The following is a 23,434-nucleotide window of genomic DNA, read 5'->3' on the forward strand; positions in this document are numbered from 1 at the left end:
AGTATGTGCTCCACAATGTACAGAATCTAAGGAGGACTGTGAATTGGCTCAGCCATAATGTAAAAGAAAAAATATAAAATATGATACTGTAAAGAAGAAAAAAGTCACAGTGCAAAAAACCCTCACAAAGCCCCCAAAACCCCAAAACCAACCAACCAACAACACCCCCCCCCCCCCAACAACAAGCTAAATACTATCTCCTGGCAATTTACAAGTTACTGTAAAAAAAGAAAATAGGTCTTCTGATCACTGGCAGAATTCATGACATTCCATTCATTTTCCTAAGTCAGATGTTGCATGAGAACATTGCCTATCCAAATTCATAGTATTCATATGCAGTCACAGCCATTGGGAATAATGCTAGTAAACAAACGTGGTCAGCTCAGCCTCTGCCCTGAAAAGTACTTACATGCTGGACTAATGCCTGCACAAGAGCTGCAGAGAAAGACAGCACTGTGCATTTTACAACCCTAATTCAGTTTCTAGGAAGAGAAGGGACTTTGATTTACATAGTTAGCACGTGAAATATTGAAAACGTTAAAAGTATTAGAAGTACCTGTGGATCCTGTAATTGGCTCCAGGGCAGATCTTTACCAACAGCAAAAAGCAGTGGCATGTAGAGTTTAGCTTTGTTTTGTGTCTCAAAAAAAAAAAAAAAAGAAAAACAAAAAACTAGATCAGCCTCAGGAAACATCTTTCTAAAGTGGGTCCATGTACCGTTTCTCCTGAGGACTCAGCTAAATCTATTTGTGGTGTTCAAGATCCTGAATCCCCAGGCAGCTAATGCTTGATAGCAACTGTGATTTACTGTCTTTTTGCAAACTCATGAATTTACACTGACTGCAGAGGAATTACCTTTGAGTTACTACTCTTTAAAAGGGATCGGGTTCTGTTTAACTTGAATATGTTGCCATACTTCTTGCTTAGGCATTAATAAGAGCACAGCTCTGTAACCAAGAGAGTAACAGAAGAGTTCATTAACTTTTACAAGACATGTTGTGGTCCTCAGCTGGGACTGCACTGTTGTTGCTCCAGATCAATCAGATTTGAAGATTGAAGTCAGGTTGAATTAAATTTAGTTTCTGCTGCAGCAGAGACTGCTAGCAGTGTATTGAGTGCTGAAGTTAGGCTACTTCTAGCTGGAACGTAGGAGAACCGACTTCCTTGCAGATACAGCATTGCACTGTGAGCAGGGTGAGTGGAGGAGGCAGGAACTCGCAGGATACAGGAAAACAAAACAGAAAGCTTCAGTGTCCTGCTTGTGTTAGAGGAAAAAAAAGACATGTCGTCGTTCTTGCGAGGTTTACTGAATTTTGTAGAAGCTGGACATTGTTACATAGGCTTCCTCGTTGTTTGGTGATCTCATTTCACTGTTAGGCAGCATCTGGGATACAGTGTCATCATCTGGGGGCTCTGGACTGGGCTGGCCAGAGGGATCCAGGGGAGGAGCAGAGGAAAGGTTGGAACCTTCGCTGTTGTGCAGGGGCACGCTGTTGCCGTGGCACACCTCATACGTGCTGGAGCTGCAGTTTCCTTCCGTGACTGCAAACTGGCTTGTGCCCAGGAGTCTGTGCGGGGCCTCAGCCGGCCAGAGGCCTCCATAAGTCACAGACAGATTTAGGTTGCTTTTGTCTGTCATCGCAGGTATCATCTTCAGGTCTGATCCCTTCCTGAATTTTTCTGGAAGACTTGTCTCTTGAGCAATTGATGGCTGCAGAAAATTTTCCAGTTCAGCTTTTGCCTGAATACCGTCCACTTTATGGATATGAACATAACCAAAACTCTCTGGGTTAAAGCTTATATCAAAATTCTGTGTGGCAAAGGGAACAGCACAGTTAGTTAACAGTGGGTAATAGCTTAAGAGAAAAGGTACTTTGATAATTTATTTGTTTTTAAAAGGGTATTCTTTAACTCTGGGTGTAACCTTGAGCACACTGAACAGTAGGTTAGCAGAGAATAAACTGTCACATGGCTGAAAAACTCTTTCCCTATTAATCTAGATCTATACTGTGTCCTCCTGAAGGCAGCATGTTTATGCTGCAAAGTGTTTTGTACTCTACATGATATGGTGGGAACTGGAGTCTCAGAGACTTTTCTGACACACCCATCTGTTGCATGCCTGCCATTTCACAGGACTGAGTGTGTCCACCCAGGCAATTTTTTTCAGTTTTACCTTCTTAACTTAGCAGAGAGGAAGTAAAAGTTTGCCATAACTTTCTGAAACACATCAGAAATCCCTGCATTGGGGAGCACAGGGGGTGGGAGAGTTTTCTGAGACCTCCTGTTAAATTAAGAACATGCTAATAATGTACCAGCTGGAGAGAACAGCACTGATGACTTTCTTTGTGAAAAAAATGAACTAGACATACAGTTTTAATGCAACAAGTTAAACCCACACTTTATGGTTTGTAGCGTTTGCCCATCTGGTTTTTAACTGGCTGAGCAGTTCATGTACTGCATGTGTATGTACGATTCTGCTGACCATGTAAGGGCACGTGGACATCACTAGGGATGTTTGCAAAAGGTCCCCATCCAGCCCTCTGATCACAGTTTCACAGAATCAACAAAGCATCTTGGTTGGAAAAGACCTCTGGAGTCCAACCTTGTGTGAGAAATGTGACCTGGGTTGGGTTATCCAGAGCCCTATCAAGACAAGCCTTGAACATTTCCCCAAAGGATAATCTACCTTGCCTCTGGGCAAACTACACAGTATTTTATTATTCTCATAAGAAAGATTCTTTACTTATATCCAGTTTCTATTAAAAAACTTTAATTCTTTCAGCCTTTCTTCATATATCAAGTTCCCAAACCCTCTGTAATTACTTTGTGTGAGTTGAAGCTCAGCCACTGTTTGAATTGTCTGTTATTTCCATACCCTTGGCTGGCATCTGCCTGTGCAATTGTGGGCTCTCTTCAGTGAAACGTAGCAGAATTTCTGAAAGATGTCCTAATTAGTGCAGAAAATGCATGCATTGTCTCTCATGAGTGTTAGTTTTGTTCCTGACATTCTATACTCAGGTGGAAAAAAACAGAGGAAGAACATACATTTTTTGGCTTCTTGCATAGTTTCTCCAGTGTTTTTTTATGATCAGGAAGGTTTGGCCATACAGTAGGCTTGATCCTGAAACAGCAACAGCAGACAAAAAGCAGCAAAAGAGGGATATGTTGAGGTATCAGAGGTTCATATTGCATCACTGGTACTAATTCTCGCAAAGCTTTAGGGCTGGGTTGCATTATCCAGAATAACAACAGAAAAGTCACAGAATAAAACAGACAGGAGAAGAGGAGTTGTAAAGCCCACCATTGCTCTCTTGAGTGCACAAATTGTCATAGTTAAGGAAAGACACTTCACTAAGTACTGGAAAAGCAGCAAATTGTGCTGGCAAGGAGCTTGTTTGCATCTAGCTGGGTTAACAGGGCTCTGTGTGGTGAAACCAGTTTCTGCCAGTGCAAGAAGATGCTGTGGTTAAAGTACAAATTTGCTGATATTTGCTGCTGCATGTTTACTTAAGTCAAAGAACAACATATTGTCCTACGCCTTGGCCAGCTGTTTGTGCCTCAGATATCTGTACTGTAACCTTGTCCCACAGGTCTTATTTTTACTCCTTGATTAACAAAGTTCTCATGTTGTTTGTTCTACTGCATACCCCCAGGATGCATCTAGAGAATATTGTCCAACTGAAATTCAATGTTGCAGTGATAAAACTGTATGTGTATATGAATATATATTTCATTTTATTTATGTGTCTCTATATGAGGGTAAATATACACACATATATAAACCCCTCTTTTTTTTTTTTAACATGGAAATGTCTGGGATCCAAAAGTCTCAACTGTTTTTGCTGCAGTTTTACATAAGCAAAACTTACAGCAAAGTTAGAGAAGTACAGGTTGCCAGCAACAGTAAAATGCAAGAAATAGAAATCTCAAGCTACATCTGTACTTGCAAATAAAACAGCACTAGGGCAGATAACTCCAGCGTCTAAAATGTTTAATGATTAAAATTGCTCTTGGCATGGTTTGGCTGATGCCAAACCCCATATTTAACTCAGAAGTGTAATAAGTAAGCAATGGTAAAATTTACTCGTCAAAATATATAGATTGTATTTTCTGTATATTATAGCTAATGCTTGGTTGGGACTGGGGAGTTGTAAGCTGCAGAATAGTTAACTGCTGTATTATTATTATAAGTTGACTGTCCTGCAACTGGCAGTTCCCAAGTTGGCAAAGATAGAGTATCTTGCTTTATTGAGCATGCACACCATATCCTGCTTTTCTAAAAATATTGTCTAAGTTACTCATTAGAAAAGAAGAAGAGAACGAGGATCAGAGGGTCAAGGATGGACATGATAAAGAAAGAGCCAAGGAGAACATCTGGACCATCTGGACACCTTCCCATATTCAGCTCCAAGGACATTGGGCTATTAAAGCTATTGATGGAAAAGTCCCTGACATTTGAAATGGGCCTACAACAGAACCAACCAGAACGAAGCCCGCGAACCCAAGCCCAATCAAGAGCTAACAAGTGACTATGGGAGGGGGAGTTGGAAAAGTATAAAAGTTGCTGTTTATTTTTATGGGGCCTGTGGGCCGGTGGGGAGCAGGGGTCTCTCCAGGCCACCCAGCATGCTGATTTGCTTATCTGCACTTTATATAAATCTCACAATAAATTTTGCTGCTAAGTTTTGATTTGGTTTATTTACCTATAACAGAAGTTAGCACAGCCCAAATGGTGTTCCGAAAAAGCAGCTCCCACACAGCCACCTCTCTTGAGGTGGATGTTGTGGACAGGCTGCTCTGAAAGCCATTGAACAGTCCTGGGCTTTCTGCCTTGCAAGGAATTCATCTTCTATATTTGAACTTGAATTTTTTCACTTTAGATTCTAGTGTCACCAGATTATCTGCATATCTGTTCATTTTCTTAAATTTGTCAGTTCTTAATGCCCTATGAGTATATATAGCCGTGTGGTTGAAATTGCATTTACAGTTATCTGTCTATTGCTGTGTAGCAAATACATAAAGAAACCCCAATGCAGACAAAGGACTTCCTGGGTAATGAATCTATCTCCAGTCCCACTTCTGCTGTAACTGCTTTGGTGGAGGATGTGGAGCCTGGTTTCACCACATGGCTGGCTGGATGTGGATCTGACCGAGCTGGTGTCTGACACCATCAAGCTGTTTTTGCAGAGGGCTCTGCCCTGCTGCTTCTGAAAGTGCTGCAGAGCAAACACCCCGCTGACTCAGCCTGTGAAAGGGAAAAAGTCAATTTCCCTGGTATGCTGTTTTCACACCTCTTGGGACTTAACAAAAACCTGCAGGTAGCTTTCTTGCTCTGGATCTTGCTTTTGAGTCAAATCTGCCTCCAGCAGGACACTGACTCTATACATGTTTTGTAGTGACTTTGGCTTGCAAAAGTCCCAGTGTTTTGGGCTCAAGACTGAGCTCTGCTCAAAGTGGCAGTTCATCTTCTGCCTGCCAACACTATCTCCTGTATTGCCCATTTCTGCTCTTGGCCTCCCTTCAGCGTGATAGAGAGGTCCAGAGATGGAGAGTGGATAGTTCACAGGTACAGCAGGGAAAGCAGTAAGACTGTCAGAACAGGATTGGCTTCCAACACCTTTTCTGATATTAAGAGAGTTAGATTACCTGTTTTCCCAAAAAATTATGATCAGTGCAATCATAACAATGCACAGCATGAATCCCAGGATGGAGAGTATAATCACGATCACGCTGCTATCTGAAGGAAAACAAAGAATATCAGCTAATGCATGTAAATGTCTTACTGTTAAGCCATTGTAACTGTGATGTCTTTTCAGATCATAAATTGGAAATTAATTCCAAGAATTGCACTTGCCTATCATTGAACTGGTGCAATGATCCATTTCTCCTGTCTCCCTGGAGGAGGAAAAAGGTAGGCTACCAGAGTATCAGCACCTGGCTGAGCTCCAGACTGGATTTCCAGACTGGATTAAAGCAGTTTGAAGTCTGCTGTCACCTCCAGTGCACTGAAACCACCACTTGCTGTGTCCTGACAGCAGCACTGAAATGACTTCCAACACACGTAATGCTGAGGTGCCTCCGGGTACTGAAGGGACCCAAAGGACTACAAGGATTATTCACATTTACAAGTGCAATGATGAGATTTTAGCCGGTGTTGTGATTGTGATTAAAGTGCCATGTTTGCACACAAATCCAGGGCGCTGAAACAGGTCGTGTTTCACTGCTCTTTGTGCCTTACTCAAAACACTCAGTGCAAGCTCTTCCTTCTCCTGCAAGCCAGCTGGCAGCAAACAGAGAATCAGCCTTCAGCTCCCTCTGCACCCACCCCCTCCTGCGCTTATAGCAGCAACTCCTCTGAATTTATTGCCCGTGAGTGAGATTTAAATTCACGTGGAGGGTCAGCCCCAGTCCAGAGCAATACAGCTGCATTCTGAGTCCCCTCCTCGGGGTGCCTGGCGTCTGTGAGGGCTCACTCTGTTGTGGTTGTGGTATCTTCCCTCCCCATGCTCTCATCCCTCCTGCTGCTGAGGGTGTCCAGGGAGCCCAGGACTCCCAGCTCTGCTTTCCTTCAGGTAGACCGAAACATTTTCTGCCCTTACAGCTCTCTGTGGGGTGCTGCTCTCTTGCTGTCCTGAAGCTCTTGGAAGTGCTCCACTCACTCCATGTGCCCTTAAAAAATTTTCCGTTGGGCTGGGAACGTACTTTCACCTCATACGAAGCATTATTTTCGAGATTTTGTCCCAACAATCTTACGTGATCGTGTGGCGATTCTATTGTCTAAACACACAAAAAACCCCAGTTATTTTTCCAGCAGACAATGGAGAATTATCTTTGAGTTTCAGCAAAATGTGTGAGATCAGGTGCATCCCTGCAATATTGCGCTGTTTGTTCCATGTCTTTTGTTGCTACACAGGTGTTTATCAGGGCATCAACCTAGTTTAACAGCAAGGTATGCCAGACAGTATTGACAAGAAGACAAAATGCTAGGTAAAAGTTCTTTGGAAAACAGCTGGGACTATCAACTGTGCTTTGCTACTGTCGACACTGCAGTGGGAAATACGTGCTTCCCTAGGAAGGCTCAGAAGAGAGAAAGGTGAAAAAATACATTGGTGCAGTAGAAAAAGACAACTTCTGAAAGAGCAGTTACAGGGAACTCTGAAGCTGAAATCCCACAGTACAGCTCTGGTGCTCTTCATTTCAATATATTTTGCTGCCTGAATCCCCCCCTTTTTTTCCTCCTTCTAGTTACAGTTCTCCTGTGTTTGCAAAATGTGGAGCATGTAAAACTTTCTTAAGAAAGGTTGTCCTTTGATCTTTGTATGTTTTCAGGCCTAATCAACGAGAAAGGAGACATAATCCGTGAAACAGACAGCTAACAAGCTCTAAGTGATACCCAGGTGTTAGAAAAACTTGTTGGTAGAATTGCCTTGTTATGACTTAGGGCTTGGTATGTTTGAATTATCTCAGATTTAGGAGGAGGTTAACAAAGCCTGAAAAGAAGGATGTACCACTGATAGTGGACACAAAGAATGCAGAATTTACAGCCACAAGGACATCTGGCAGAACTCCCAAGATAAGGAAGAAACTGGGAAAAACAACTCAGCAACAGTGCTGAAATTAGCTCCAGCTGGGTAAAAGCTATTTCCAGCAGGGCCAGATCATGACCACCAAGTCACAAGCAACTAACCCAAGAAACCCACCAACCTAGAATAAGAGAAAGATTGAACACACAGACTAATTAACAGGAGAAGCGAGAGAATTATTGACCAATAGAAGATAGAATACTAATTAATAAAAGAACTATGTAACTTGTAGTCAACAAACACTAATTCCTTTGTTTGCTAAAATCTGTAGTAACATACTGTGTAGTAATGTAGTATATAATAATATAGTAAAAGGGTAATATAAAATAGTTAAAAGTTTTTATAGTTGGCTGCTTGATTTGTGGAATACCACCGGGCATCCAGGCTTGCACAGTTCTGAAACAAATAATCAATGTCTCTCTCTTTCGTGTCATTATTGGCTCATTGCACACTGTGTAACAAATCCTGTTTGTTCCCTCCGTAAAAACTGTGGACAACACTGTGTTCCCTCCATAAAAAACAGGTGTAGCCCATGCTTTTGTGACTTGTATTTGCATGGCTGCCTTTGTGACAGGGACACATATGTCCCTGCAGCTGGGCAGCCCACACCAGACCCAGTTTGCAAGCAGCTGTAGCCTCAAGGAGTCTGAGGGTGGAAGAGCTGCAGGGCCGCACCCAAAGCCTGGAAAGACTCAGTGAAAAGGGGAATGTGAAGAAACTTGCTAAACAAGAAAAGAGGTCATACATTTTACTGGCTGATGAGCACAGAAAATAAGAGCAAAAGTACCACAGCAAAAACCAAACCATCGAAACACTTAGAATGCTTCACCACATTATGTCTTTTCTTCCCACTGCAAAACATAAATGAATGAAACTTTGTTAACCCAGAGTGTCTAACTGAGAAGGGTGCTGCTAGCCCAAATTGTTTTGACTCACGAAATTTACAAGTGCCAAACATTGCACTTTTCCAAGTTTTCAGCTGGAGAACTGCAGAAATGCAGATCGGAGAATATTTACATGCTACTGGTAATTTTGATAATGTTTAATTTCGGAATTTAGTGCAAACCACAGAAATACATCATCACTTACCTTCCAAGTACCTTCTTTCTGCCGATAGGCCGTTTGGTGCATTAATTTGCCCTCTAGGTATTTCTTCCCTGAGTGTGGTGTACGGTAACGAATAAGATATTCATTTGCCTCCCTTTGATAAGTGATGTTTATAGCAAATGGCACTTCCGGCTTAACTGCAAATGACAACAAACAAGGATACAACAGGAGTCGAATAATGTTACTAGAAAATAGGTCTTGAAAAGTAAAAAAAAATTCCGCTTCAACTCAAAGCCCCTGCAGGGTGACCTATCCTGAGCAAGCAAGGGCTGTTCTGGGCCAGGCATGCTAAGCCTCAGCTCATCCTTACACCCTGATCCTGCAAGGGGCTTGGTTTTGGCCTGCTGAAGCAGCAGTTTGACTAGTACGGAAGGTGCTTGTGAGGGATGTGACATTTAGCCTTTGAAAGCAATTCCTGAGCATGCCCACCCCTGTGGTAGCACTGCTTGAAGGCCTGGAATTCAGTCCCTCTAACCAGTGCTCTGAGATAGAGGCCCCATTGCAAAACCCACCTGGGAGGAAGGCACTGGGCAACAAAGGTTCCTGGGTACAGGAACCACTGGGGCTAGCTGTGAGGGCAGTGGGTCTGAGGAAGGGACAAAGTCTGACAGTGTTAGAGCAGAGTGGGCTGTGGCTCCAGACCCTCGCTATGAACCCAACCTGGTCTGCAGGACACTGGGTCAAAGGCCATCTGTGCAAGTACATCAAGTCTGATACGCAGCCCTCAGGACTGTCCCCAGACAACCTGAGCTGGATGTGCTTGAGATCTTTAGGGACCTTTGCTGTGACACTGAAGCTTCCTGAATTCAGCTTGTAAAGTGCATCACCTCTCACAGGAATGGAAATGCGAATGGCCACTCTCAGGAAAACGCATATAGCCATAAACTGTGCTCACTGCTTCTACAAGCCCCAAATACTCAGTCCTTCCATGCAGATCCCACAGTTTCTAGAGTAGGAACCACCAGAGATGGTCCAGGCTGGCCCATAAACTGAGACGTAGTGTAAGATTATTACAAAGCTATTGAACTGAGGCAAAAATGTTTCACAGGAGAAGGATGTTGCAGTGCCTACTCCAATGGAAGACAAAGCCATCCGGCACCAGAGAAGAACAGAGAAGAATCTGTCCTACATGGGCTTCTCTGCAGACCTGGAATGAGACCAGTTCCCAAGAGGGGTAGACTCTATGGACACCCTCTTCCTCTTGAGTTTCCTATTCCTTGGCTCAGGTCCACAGTTGGGGACAAGGCCATTCATGGATTCTCAGTGCAGGGTCACCTTGTTCAGACAACAGAATGCACCACAATACAAGATGTGAAAAGTTAGATCTTGCAACCTTGTGGTCCCTGTGCTACTGAGCTCATGTTGTACATGGGGTGGTCAGTCCCAAAACTGCATAATCCCTAGTAAGAGATGAACAAGATGTCCCTGCTTGACAGTTTATCTACACTTAGGAACAGCTGCTGCACCAATGGAGGGGATTTGGTCTATGCCCAGGTCTAGGCAGAGTGTCACAATAAGCTAGAGTTCAGCTGCACATTTTGAACAGAGCTTAATCTTGTTTAGCTTTGAACCAAGGGAAACACCACATTCTGACAACACCCCAATCCTGCTAAGACACTCCTTTATACTACCTCTATATCGTCCAGATGCTTAGGCTTTGTGCTGGGCTATTTTTGCCCCCGATAACCCCTATATCTTAAAAATATCCAAGATGTTAAGTGTCTTACCAATGTGAGTCACAACCAGACTCCTGCAGACTCTTCTCTTTGTCTCAGAGAACACACAAAGGTCTCTATTTGAGAGTATATCAGTGAACTGTAAGAAGTACGCATCTTCCTGTTTCTTCATGTTGTTGCACATGTACTTGTTGTCTTCCTTGGTACTGTTGGCCAAAGTGATATGACATTAATTTCTTCTCAGTCTTACTATAAATTAACTACTTACTATAAGGGATGAATCCTGATTGCCCATTTCACTTCAACTGAAGTGAGACTCTGTATGAAATAAGAGAAAATGCCATGCAAATAAGGAGTTTGGGAGACTGACAGTTTTTTTCCTTGTGGTCTTCGAGCACAATAATCAAGTGATATGAATCACATTAAGAGTCACGGAGCTCTCAAGGAAAAAAAATTATTATTTAATTAGAGATATACGTGTTAAAATATTTTTATCTTTAAAAATTATCTTACTGCTGCCGTTTTTAAACATAGGGCAATAGGTTTTGTACTCAGTGAAGATAAAGAAAAATTTCTTATTGATTTAAGTGGTAGCAGATACAGGGTCAACAGTCAGCCTGGCCATGAAGGAGTCATATGGCAGTTTCAGAGCTGTGTTTTCTCATCTCTGTGGCTCCCATGTTTGAGGACTGTCATAAAATTTCAGCCAAAATCCATAATAAATCCCATGAAATAGAAAAATTCTAATAAATTATGTGGGGGGACAAAAAAAAGGAAATAATTAATGATTAGAATAACAAGAGTTACAAAAAAATCCACTTCTTTTGCTTGCCGTCACAGAACTTTCCCTTTCAGGAAAAGGGAAGAGCAGAAGTATGCTAAAGAAACAAAATCTGAGCTTCTTCAGGTAGGTGCAACAGTGAAAAAAAAGAGTGGAAAGAGTTTCAAGGCCTGGATAAGAAGTGGAGATGACTGATGTGTTTGGTAACTGTTGGGGTTTTGCATACTTGTTCTAGTGTGTTTTTTGCATGTCTGTGTGTCCAAAGACAATAACTTAGTTTAGTCTTAGCCTAGATAAAGACATTTCCTGTGATGTGGAAAATTAACCTTCTTGCTAAAGAACTTCCTGTGGTAAGGATCTGTGTCTTCACAAACATTTTTTACTTTTCAGTTCTTAAAGGCTAGGTTTGAGGGTTTTTTTCAAATATCATTTAATTTAAATGAAAAAGTTCTCAGTTCATGCTGGGCTGCATTCATAATTACAGGTGTTCCAGAACAACAGAGGCAAGATAGAACTGTTGGAGATGTTATAATCCCCTTTAAAGACCCTTCCAGCTCTTTTTTTTTCTTATAAGGGAGTTATGTTCTATTTCAGTAAACTCTTCTTCCTTGCTGAATATAGTATTCAAACTTGGCAAAACAGTATGAATAAGGATTTTGTCTAGCTCTGCTGTCCCTGTTTCCCAGCATGTGGCAACATGACTCACTAGTGCTCAGGATTTCACTTCCCAGAAGTTTACCAAAGGACAGACTGACAGCACTTACCACAGAGACAGGGTATAGTTAGTGTTGTGAGGAGGCAGCTCAGTAAAATTGCAGGTCAGGCTGCTAAAGGGGTCCTTAATGTCCAGCTGGCTGAAGCAATCAATGTCAAAATTGTCTGGTTCATCGTCTCCAAGAGTCCCTAAGGAGAGATTCACAGGATGTTACTGAAGCAAACCTGAGAGTGTATTGGATTTGCAGCTGCATTGTATAGGAGGTTGTTGCTTCATGTGATTGCCTAAAAGGAAGAGGATCAACCCACCTGTTTAGTAAGAAGAAAAAAAACCTTATTTAAAATGAAGTTAAATCCATTTGCACCTTCCAAGGTTGCTCTCCCTCCATGACAGTGAAGCCCACCCACTTGCAAGAGTACTTTGGTGCCATGAGGCAACTAAGCCCCATTTTGATTGTACTGAACAGTTTTCTGAAATGTCACAAATTTGGGCTCAAGAGGGAAAGCTCAGACTTGCTGCCAGAATGCGTGATTTCCTGCCAATTTGCTTCAATGAGTAATAACACAATCATGATTTGACTAAGAGTGTAAGTCTTGAGTCCTACACTTGACAGGTATAAGGTCAGTGACGCAAAAACTGATGCTTCTGAGAGGAGTCCTCTCCAGCAGAAACTGCAACTTCAGCCTCACTTCATGAAATATCATCCACCACACAGAGTGGATGGGAAAAGGGTAATTGCCATGACCCCTTGAGTGGACCCTTGGGGCAGGAATGCCTCTGTCTTCTTTCACATAAACCTCTTCCTTGTGTCCAGGGACTATGCTTGATCAGTGTTCTGCTACCCATTCCTCATATATGTCCTTGCCATGTGAGACACCTGATGCAGTGAGAAAAGAATCGAATAGTAGAATGAGTGGATTGGAAGGGACCTTAAAAATCATCTCATTCCAACCCCTCTGCCATGGGCAAGAATGCCACCCAATAGACCGGATTGCTCCAAACTGGCCTTGAACACTTCCAGATTTGGGGCATCCACAACTACTTTGGGCAGCTTGTTCCAGTGCCTCACTGCCCTCTGAGTAAAGGATTTCCTCCTAAAATCTAATCTAAACATCTTCACTTTTAGTTTAAAACCCTTCCCCCTTGTCCTATCACTGTCTGCTCTGAAGATATCAGTGACTCACACTCACAAACACAACGGGGAAATACTGAAACATTGAAATGTTTCCAATGGAAAATCCCTCCCAGAAAAAATGATGGTCAATTCTGCTGTAATCCAATTAGATCACTGAGGTGTGATCATCTGTTCAGATACTGTGATTTATAGTCCAAATTGTGATTTCCTATGAACCCTGGACAATCCTGACAGCATGCAGGGAGACCCAGACCTTGTCCAGCATGGAAGCATATCTGAAGATCCCAAAGCCATATGGTTTGACTGCAGGGAGGAAGCAGAGGAGAGTTTTTTGATTGCTTTAAAATGCAAGTCAAGAGCATCAGCAGCGCTTCTTTCTGACCTCAGAGCTGAGCTGCATCTGAGGGGTTTTGAGTAAGAGAAGAAATTCAGAAGTCACTCAAGAATGCAGAGAAACACACAAAAGCAGTACAGGCAGAGGCTACGAAGGGGACTGCTGCCACCAGCACCCAAGATGGGTAGCAGAAGGGATGGGAGCATCTGATGCTGCACTAATGCAGAACCCACAGGCAGATCTATGCCCTCTGAGGTAAGATTTAGTGCCATTTGTCACCATGAGCAGCCAGCGCTAAGAAATTATTACTGGTCTTCTCACTGCAGCCCTGGGAGCCCAAATCTCCCTGAAGGACAAGGAATGCAGTGTCTTCTACTAGAGTTGCTGCTTTGAAGGGAGAACCTGTGCAGCACAGAAAGCCTCAGCATTTGACCACTGTATTCAAGAGAGAGACACAGAAGTCAGCACAACTCTAGAGTAAACCTTGCAGCAGTTTCACACAGTTGAGAGTCTTGTCCAGTGCAGCCACATGGGCAGGCATACATGTACAGAAACCTGTACCACATAGAGTTGCATATTTGTGGGTAGAAGTGAGGGCGTATAAATGTATGTATATTCAAAACTCGTGAGATAACAAGTAAGCTCAAATGAATCTGTCTAAAATGGACAACCCCCCCATATTTCATATAGATGTGTACACCCAAAGCTGACATGCACAGTTATGTCACATTTTAAGCCTGAGATTTTACTTGCAACTGCCAGGAGTCTTGTTAATGTATACTCCAGGCAATATTAAAATTTATAGATTAGGATGACTAATCCTCCTTTCTATAAGACTGCTTGGTGCTCTCTGTATACGCAAACTACATAAAACAGATTTTACAAAAATACACAAAACAGATAATCATCCTCTTAATAAATTAATTCATCATCCTATTAATAAATGGCTTATCATAAAAAAACCTTTCAGCTGCCCACTCCTCCTTTGCTGAAAAGTTACAGAAATTGGAATTCATTCTCTATCAGGCTGGTTGCAAAATGAAAATAAAGATTTAATCTTGCAGTTCAAAGAACCATTTAAGGCTTAACCAACACACCACAGCTTTGGTGGCACACTGGAAGGAAAGCTTACTTTACCTCTTTGACACTGAACTTCCACATTGTGATTACATGGTTCCTTATTCATGGAAATAACATACTAACCGTAGAGTATATGGTAATTAAATCTCATCAATAGTGTGATGTAAGGAATTTCAAGTGTGTTTTCTGCTATGGTTTTTCCATGGGCTGACTAATTTTTTTGTCTGACATAAGTATGCATGCAGCTTCAGTCATAATTCTTCCCTAAACCTCAGAACCACCATGCGCAAATGTGTTTGCTATGTGAATGGTTTTGATGACTCTGACATGACTCATACCGCTAAGGACTCTTCACTCAATTAAAAATTTACAAGATTACAATACTTGCCTTGAGAAGCCCAGATGAGGCAGAGCCATGAGCCCAGCTCTGCTGAAATCAAGGCAGGGCTCGGAAGGGAATGATTCTGCTGGGATAAAAGCTGCTATCATAGCTACAGCCATGACAGGTCCTTCACAGAAATGAGTTTGGACAACATCCAACAGGATGGTTCAAACTACAGCAGGAATCTCAGGAGCCTTTACCAAGAGTGTTAGCAGAGGCTATGGACATGCTTCAGCTTCAAGCTCTAAAGCCACCAGGACTGACAACAACGTGTGAAACTGAAGGCACTGTTAAGCACTGACGACTCAGTGGCCAAATTTCCAAAGTCAACTAAGTGACTTTCTCCATGAACAGAATAATGTGGGATCTTCAGCACTGATGTGATTCAGGCAGAACTCATTTTAATCACAACAGTTTCGATGTGGGTTGGACAAACCATACCAGTGTGGGTAGCAGGACCACTGAAGCCATGGGACACCACAGGCCTGCTGCCTCCTGCTCCCCCTACCCATGCCCTCCTGCCCCTCCCTGGCTTCCCTTTCTTAGCTCTGCTTGTAGCCCTCTCAGGCCTTTTGGGGGCCTCCACCACTTCTGCCAGGCTGGGGGGGCAGTGCTTGAGAGGCTCAAAAAAGAGGAGGACAAGGAGACATGTGCTGCCATTATTAGCTTTTCCCTCCTCTGCCCATAAGAGTGCCCATAAGCGTAAGCTCATACCCAAGTTGGTGGGTGGCACTTTGTCAGAAGGTGGGGTGAGTCAGAAAGGCAAAGAGTGAAAATCGAGCATCTGTCGATTTTACCAGGGTGATTTTACCCTGGATTGATTAGTTTGTTGGCCAAACCTAGGAGATTCACAAAGAAATCATAAAAGCTGATAATTGCTCAGTAGGAATTTTCTGAATCTATTTGTCTTTAATTCTAAGTAAATGATGATTTACTGGAGATAGTGACAAAACATGTAAAGGTCTGATCATATCTGCTTTTGGGAAGCCTTGAAGATTTCAATGACACCAACAATAAATCACTAGCATTGAACATTCATCACCATAGCTGCTTGCCAAAGCTGCCTCTAAGCAGCTGCAGATTGTATGGATAAAAGGCAAATAAAAAACCCAAGGTGGTTAGATGCAGTTCTGAGCCAGACCCTCTTTTCTTTTAATTAAAAAACCTGTCATGCATATCTTATCTATGTATATATGTACAATTGTCTACACACACATATGTTACATGTGCAGTACAGGACACCCAGGGAAAAATGAGATTCCCTAACTCATAGGAACACAGCCATTCTCTTTCTAAAAGCCAAAAACTCTTGTCCCCAAACAATGGAGCTCTAAACTACTACTTAGCAAATGTCCATGTCCTTCAGGCATAGTGCACAAACTCTGTCACTGCTGTTTATTTAGTATCAGACAAATAAGAGTTTAGCAGATCTGGGACTGAATCTCTAAATCATATTTTCCATCTCCCTTTTGAGAAAAGGAACAGCAGCCTGAAACAGTAGTTTTATTGCTACTTTTTAGAGTTTTGCATTTGATCTTGATGCTGCTAGATAATTTTCACTTCTCTAAATGAGATAATGAAATCTACAATAATTTATAATTATTTGCTGAGTAAGGAATGAAGGCTACTAGTAATGGCCTGTGAGAACACCCTGGCTGAGTTGCTGCATCAGCTGTACTATGAGGGAGACCGAAACTACCCCTCAGATCACACCTGATGTAACGGCTTAAAGAAAATGTAAAGGTTTGGCTTTTAGAGTGGAACAGTTTCGGCCAAGTTTGAGTTACATGAAGACATTTTATTTGGAGGAAACTGCCAAGAGAAAAAAAGCCCAGAATCTCACCCCTCTCCAATGGCAACTCAGAGTGACCATGAGCTGAAGAAGGGTGAAGTGGTTCCCTGCTCCCAGGCATATGTCCTCACATGAGCACTAGATACAACAAGAGAGGATTAACAGGTCTGACCCTGCATGCCCTGTGCATACAGTTATGATCTCCCTCAGTTCATATAAGGATTTATAAGGACAGCAGATTTGGGGATAAAATTAAATAGGTATCCTCCAGCTCCACCTCCACCTCAAGTTCTGGCACTGAAAGAGAGACTGGAAGTTAAAACATGAACATAATTAACCCAGCAGTTGTATTTTGGAGCTCTTAACTGAGGTTTTTCAAGATCACAGAGGAGTGGAAAGATGAAGATGAAATGACTCACCATCACCGTCTGCTGAGGTGCAACCACTTTCCCCAAATGTGGTGTGAAGAAACATGGCAAAAATGCTCAACACTGTACTGGGCTGTGTCATTCTGAGCACACTGCATGTGTGCAGTGCATGTGTGTGCGAAACCCACACTCGCTGCCTTTATACCCGGCGCTGAGCAAACCTATCGCCCGACAGAGAGACCTCAGGCGAGGGGAAATGTAAACATGCCTACGCAGAGGATGGCTGGTGGCAGAGGGCAGGAAGCCAGCCTGAAGATAATCGCTGAGCTTTTACTTTGAAACTGGCTTCCCCACTTCAAAACTAAGGACCTTCTGGATCAGGCCTGTCAACCTCTTTGGGCAAACCTGGTAAAGTTGGTAAAGTCCAGCGAGAAGGGAGCAAGTTTCATGGACAGTGCTCTTGACTCAGCTACTGTGATTTGTGCTGCTGGTTTCCCTGATTGCATGGTTTAGCCCTTGCATCCACTTTACTCTCCACAGAGGTGCACAGGTCCAAGGAAGAAAAATCTTCCGGGTATGAAACATTAAGTGTGATTGCTTTTGTATATTCTTTAACTATTGGTCAAAAGCAGCACTGCCAGCAGCTCAAGGGAGTTGATTCTTTACTTTTTGAGATCCTGCCTGGAGTACTGCATTCAGCCCTGTGGTCCCCAACATAAGAAGGACACGGACATGTTGAACCAATTCCAGAGGAGGGCCACTAAGATGATGAGAGGGATGGAATACCTCTCCTGCGCAGACTGGCCGAGACAGTTGGGATTGTTCAGCTCAGAGAAGAGAAGGCTCCAGGGAGACTTTATTGTGGTGGCCTTTCAATATATAAAGGATGCTCATAAGAAAGATGGAGAGAAATTACTCACCAAGACCTGTAGTGACAGGACGAGGTGCAACAATTTTAAACTAAAAGAGGATAGATTTAGATTGGACATAGAGAAGAAATTCTTTACTGTGAGGATGATGAAGTCCTGGCACAGGCTGCCCAGAGAAGCTGTGGATGCCTCATCCCTGGAAGTGTTCAAGGTCAGGTTGGATGGGGCTTTGAGTAACATGGTCTAGTGGAAGGTGTCCCTGCCCATGCAGGTGGGTTGAGACTAGATAATCTTCAAAAGTCCCTTTTAGCCTGAAACCTGCTGTGATTCTATGAAGTTCCGCATAAGGCAGTGCTGACCCAGAAAAGCTGTGATTTAAAAGACTAATCCTGCAAAACCTGGCTCCTGAGAACAAAGTGGCGCATCTCACATTTGTTCAGGCTTTGGACAAAGCAAAGGCAGAAAGCGAGAGATAAAGAGGTGTTAAATATTTCCTTTGCACAGTTTCTGTGGCTGTAAACACCAACGCACACCAGATCGTAAAGCAGAGCCGTGCACACAGCTGACTGATGTGGCTAACTACAAGTGAGCTGAAGACCTGAAAGAGAAGAGCAAGTTCTGGCGCAGGCCTGGCTGCACCAAAAAAAGCTTTAGGTTGGAGGCGTAAAGGAAACTGAGGGCAAAGTTAGTAACAGTGCCCAAGCAAACAGAAAAGTGATGACATTACAATAAGAAGGCTCAATATGGAAGCCACATCAGTTTTCTCATTTGCAAGCAACTAATTCAAAATGCTCACCAAAGTGATGAAAGTTCAGGACTTGTGTCCAGAAGAGTGGCCTTGCCAGAACATCAAGGGCTGTCCTGCAATGTCACTTGCTACCCAAAGCTGGGGGCAGTGGGCTGTCAAGGTGTTGCTTCTGGGCTCCCCTGCCCTTTTCTAATGGGAAGAAATTACTCCCTTTCCACAAGATTTCAAGGAGACTGCCTGGAAGATGGGCATGTCAAATATCTGCATCAAGCCCCTCCTTGTAGTAGGACCCTGTGGCTCCCCACCGAAGCGTTCCCTGACGATGCACTAAGCCTAGGTAGACACAGAAGAATGGGTTTGGGTTCACTGGCCAGTGTGCAGGCATTTACATGTTAAAACTCTTCATGCTGCGCCTATGTCTGGCCAGTGAACAACATGATTCAACTCATGCCAAAATAGACATTAAAAAGATGAAGTCTAAACCTCGAAATATATTTATTTCTCTCCACTGAATTTAAAAAGAGCCCAGGGGGTGGCAGGAGTAGATATCTGCTTGGCTGACCTCTATGATACCTCCCACCCACAAACAGGAGAGGGACCTGCCAGGCCACAGTGACCACCCACACAAAGCAGAGCAGGAGCTGGACATGGTGTGGGGGGCACGGAGCCACTGACGCTGGCACCACCATGGCCTGACTGACCCTCAGTCAAGAGACTGACTTCACCTACAGAATTATTTGGGTCACTGCCAAATTCTCATAATATCCGTCCAAGAAACACTCTCTTTCTGAGTCAGCTGGTGGAACTTTAGCAGGAGTTTGTCCTCGTCTCTCTCTCCCGAGTTTTCTGTGATTGATCCAAGCTCATTGCAGCCAAACTTGAATTAGTGAGGTTGGGCCCCCACGACTTTACATCACTAAGGCCTACCCCTTGCTTGCTTTAGAGAAGTTTAGTAAAGAATTTCAACACCTTTCTTCATACTCTTCAATACTATATCCTTGTAGAAACCCTCAGGCTAATTTCTACCTCATTTTCAGCTAGAAATGTCTTTAAAGGAGGGTTCTCCTGTGCAAATTGACCGCTATCCAGAAATGACACCTTCTCACTTTAAATTTGCCTTGTTTATAATTGAGTGGGCTATCACTTTGATCTTTTTTTTTTCTTTTTTCCTGTTTCAGTTGGAGCAAATGAAAAGAAAAAGTCTTTTCAGACATAATATTTTTCTTGAACCTGAACAATCTTATTATCAGAGCTGTACTGCTCAGGGGATTTCCATGTTGTCATGGCTTCATTTTGTCTGGGTGGGGAAACGAGGGACCACAATGAAAAGAAAAAAAAATCAAAACTAGTGTAGAGAAAAACCCTAAAGCAAAAGTACATTTTGTTTTACTTCTGCATCTCTGCTTCAGAAGTTGTTTGATTTCTAAGAGATATTTGAGTTCATTCGTCTCACCTTGTTGCCTTTTTCCAATGCCTGGGAAACAGGAAATGAAATCTTTGAGAGTCTAAATCCTAGGACATCTGAAGGGTTAGTGCCCAGGAGAGGCTAAAAGAAAGCTGTATGACTTTTCACTTGCAATAAATTCACACTGCTTCTGCCTCTTAGTTCAAGTTTCCACAAAAAAACCACCCGAAAACAACAAAACCAACTCACAACAAAAAAACCCTCCAATTTAAACAGATGAGTTTTGAAGGTCCAGCAAAACTACCTGTACTTCATCCAATGCTTTCTTGGATTATCATCTTTGTTACGTCTATTGAAAATGACTAACCAGGCAAGTCATCTACGAGTTAGCATTTCTGTTTGCCTTTCATACCGTTTGTTCCCTTATTTTTTATTCTCCTGAGGACACAAAAGTATTTTTTATTCTGTTTTGTCGCCAAAAAAATGCAAAAGGCTTCTGCACGTATGCTAAATTTAAATCTGCTATCAGTATCTATTTAGAAAGATGAAGTTAGTAGATCCCTTGCTTCTACCAACAGTGCTTTTCAAATGTTCCAGTTCAGGGAGTTCCCAGGATGTCTGTTGGAGACAAGTGGATCGGGTCCTCCAGATATGTCCCAGTCTGCAGCACTGGAGACAGGATTGGTACCTAAGACTAAAAAATGTGGAGGTTACTATGTTTAGTATTACTTTCTATTGTTGTTGTTAACAAAGAGTTTGGTGAAAGTTAAGGCAAGTAATAAACCCGAATCTTATTAGAACTTGTATTACATGTATGCTCAGATGTCATACTTAGATTTTTATTTTTTTAACCAGATATGCCAGGAAGCAGAAATCTGCCTGTAAGCTTCAGATGTGAGGAGGAGGACTTCTACCTCAAAAAGAAAAAGGATTCAGATTCTTCTTTTTTTGTTGCTTCCTGACATTTCTTTCTCTAAACTGCTTTGTAAACTTTGTTCCACGTTATCTTCTCTGCGCTGGAGTCATCTTTTGACAGCTCCTCAGCTGAAGATCTGTGGGTTGGCCTGAGGCTGCTGTAAGAAGTGTTTTGCTGGCCCAAGAGCAGCATTATGTGGGAGCCAGTATTGCTTAATGTAACATAACCATGGACAACATAACTTGAAGTCTTGGGTGGAGAGAGTGAACAAGCACAAGAGCAGACACTGCAGTGAATTGCTGAGAAACCCCTCTCCCTAAGTAACCAATACAGCAACAGCAGTAAAGAGAACAGTCATATTAACAGTTCTGGGCTTCTTTTGTTTGCTTGCTAGTTTCTAAGTCTTCAGGGTGCTCAGAATATTTTGTGCTGTTCTCTATATCAACCAGAGTAAAAGCATAAAGACATGAAAGCTTAGATTGTTTTCACATTATTTGTTTTAGGTCTGAAAGAAACATAAACTACTGCAAGATATGTTACTCACTTTTGAAATCTGGTAGGAGAGCATCTGGCAGTACTGCTCATATACATTTTTCAGGCGCAATGTTGGGCGAAACCTCTATAATTTTGGTGACAGTGAAGTATTTTGTGAATGTATTTTAATTCTGTAAAATGTTCCATTCTGATGCTTGCAACTTTTAAATTAAATGTTTGAATTTTCATTCTTTTTAATGAATTTGGTTTTAGAATTGCCTTTAGTTTAAAAATGAGAATTACTAAAAACTGATTTGGTTTCATCTGAATACTTTCTTTAAGAATCTGTCCATGACAGCTGTGGTTATTTAATATTTAGCCATAGTGTTCTAGCATGCAGACCCCATTCCAAAAATAAAGGCCAAGGGAATGTAGGAGGCTCAGTTCCAATGTATGACTAGTCCATGACTCAGACCTGGACTCTTTTGTAAGCTTCAGATGAAAAACAGGCATAGACCTCAACAAACAGGACAAAGGGAAGGAGCAAACAGAGGCAACATGATACCATGTCCCTGTAAAAACAGAACAGATGGACAGAAATCATCTTGAGAAGCTGAGGCTGGTGGCATGTATGAAAGAGCATGAGGAATGTGAAATAGCATTTGTAATATCAGTGTTTAATGTGCTCTGGATGTGGGGCTTCACCACCACCAGGTAAGTAGGAGAGAGGGACAGTGTGCACCCAGTGAGCGTGGCAGCAACCCATTACTTCTCCCATTCCTTCCCACTTGTGCAGGCATATGACCCACATTTGGCTGGGCACAGTCCAGTATGCAAGTACTGCCAGTAATAGCTCCTGCAGTTAGGAAGGTGGACAACAGTGGAAACTGAAACTTCAAGGAAAACAACTGGTGTCAAACACAGGTGGTTGTGGCAAAACCAGGTGCCCATGGGCCCAAGGGAGCCAGGGATAGGTGGGATGGGAAGGACCATGACTGCTGTGCTGAGTGCCCTGGCAAGAGGTTGGCACTGTCAGTGTTTGTCCTCTTGTGCCATTTCCATGGGTTTTGTTCTGCAGTTCTTGAATGCCGACTCCGGGTCCTCACCCCTGTTTGTAGAGAGCCTTCAGGGAGAGGCAAGTCCTCCAGGGATGGGCTTTGAGGAGGATGATGGGTTTCTAAACCAAGGTTTGTGCTGTTTAGGTGGATGTGAACTTGGATAGCAATTTGGGTGGATCAGGCTGCTGAAGGCAACCTTGAATATCACCGTAGATACCCTTTGCTTTTCTTTGCACCTCTCAGTCTTCTAGTGGCTTAGTGGGCAGCAATGAAGAGGCAGCTACAGTCCTTCTGACTGTTAGCCATAGGGATGACAGAATTTATTGGTTAAATTTATCATGGTTGAATGTAGCTTCATCAGTAAGGTCGAACTCATTAGAATACTTCTAAGATTTTTTTATAAAACGTTTAATGATACTTAAGCAAATGAGGACTGGATAGACATTAGATAACAAAAGGTCACAAAGGAGAGTGATAGTTTAAATGTTTTTGTATTTCAATAAGTTTTAAAATCTCTTTCCTGGTATAAAACTTATTTGAAAGTAGAGAAACTGAGAAAATCAGACAAGAAAATGAAATTGGAACTGAAAATAAGTATTGTAAACAGATATTATCAAAGGTAACAAAGAGATCCATATTTAATGTGATTTGTTTGGACCAAATTTTGTGCACTGAGATGTTTATAGGGTCAAAATTAATTACGTCTATCTCATACCAATTATATAGGAATAATGTTTGAGATATCATTAGATTGATGTCTGTAAACAACAGGAACATATATGTGATCAACCTGAAAGATTATCCTCCTTTTAAAAAATGAATGCGGGGGTAGAGAAATCTCTATAACAGGGAAAAATAATTACACATTTTCTCCCCAATCATTATGCCAGATTAGCAAAGAGAAAAAGAAATATGCAAATGAGGCATTGATTGCAGAGAGATATATGTGAGATGTGACAGGACCCCATCTGGCAGAGCTGGCATGCAGAGATTCATTGTCATTTTGTTGCT

General features: G+C 42.4%; 1 protein-coding gene across 1 annotated transcript; it reads right to left on the reverse strand.

Moving 5' to 3' along the window:
- Positions 1–1,303: 1,303 nt before the first annotated feature.
- On the reverse strand, positions 1,304–17,110 carry IL7R (interleukin 7 receptor). Its single transcript, XM_008932111.3, has 8 exons — positions 17,005–17,110; positions 11,912–12,050; positions 10,418–10,572; positions 8,673–8,827; positions 6,600–6,777; positions 5,647–5,737; positions 3,046–3,121; positions 1,304–1,810 (listed from the first exon to the last, which is right to left on the reverse strand). Exons 1-8 carry the CDS (start codon positions 17,093–17,095, stop codon positions 1,304–1,306), a joined length of 1,392 nt encoding a protein of 463 aa, XP_008930359.2. The 5' UTR covers positions 17,096–17,110.
- Positions 17,111–23,434: the final 6,324 nt, after the last annotated feature.

Source organism: Manacus vitellinus, unplaced genomic scaffold, assembly GCF_001715985.3.
Source record: "Manacus vitellinus isolate BGI_N305 unplaced genomic scaffold, ASM171598v3 scaffold_36_pilon, whole genome shotgun sequence".
NCBI lineage: Eukaryota > Metazoa > Chordata > Aves > Passeriformes > Pipridae > Manacus > Manacus vitellinus.

Excerpts from the sequence above, each read along its gene's own strand:
- IL7R (XM_008932111.3), bottom strand. The coding sequence starts at position 17,095 with ATGACACAGCCCAGTACAGTGTTGAGCATTTTTGCCATGTTTCTTCAC. Across the intron at positions 12,051-17,004 it reads CACCTCAGCAGACGGTGATG|GGACTCTTGGAGACGATGAA; the intron begins GTGAGTCATTTC and ends ATCTCTCCTTAG. Across the intron at positions 3,122-5,646 it reads ATAATTTTTTGGGAAAACAG|GATCAAGCCTACTGTATGGC; the intron begins GTAATCTAACTC and ends TTGCTGTTTCAG.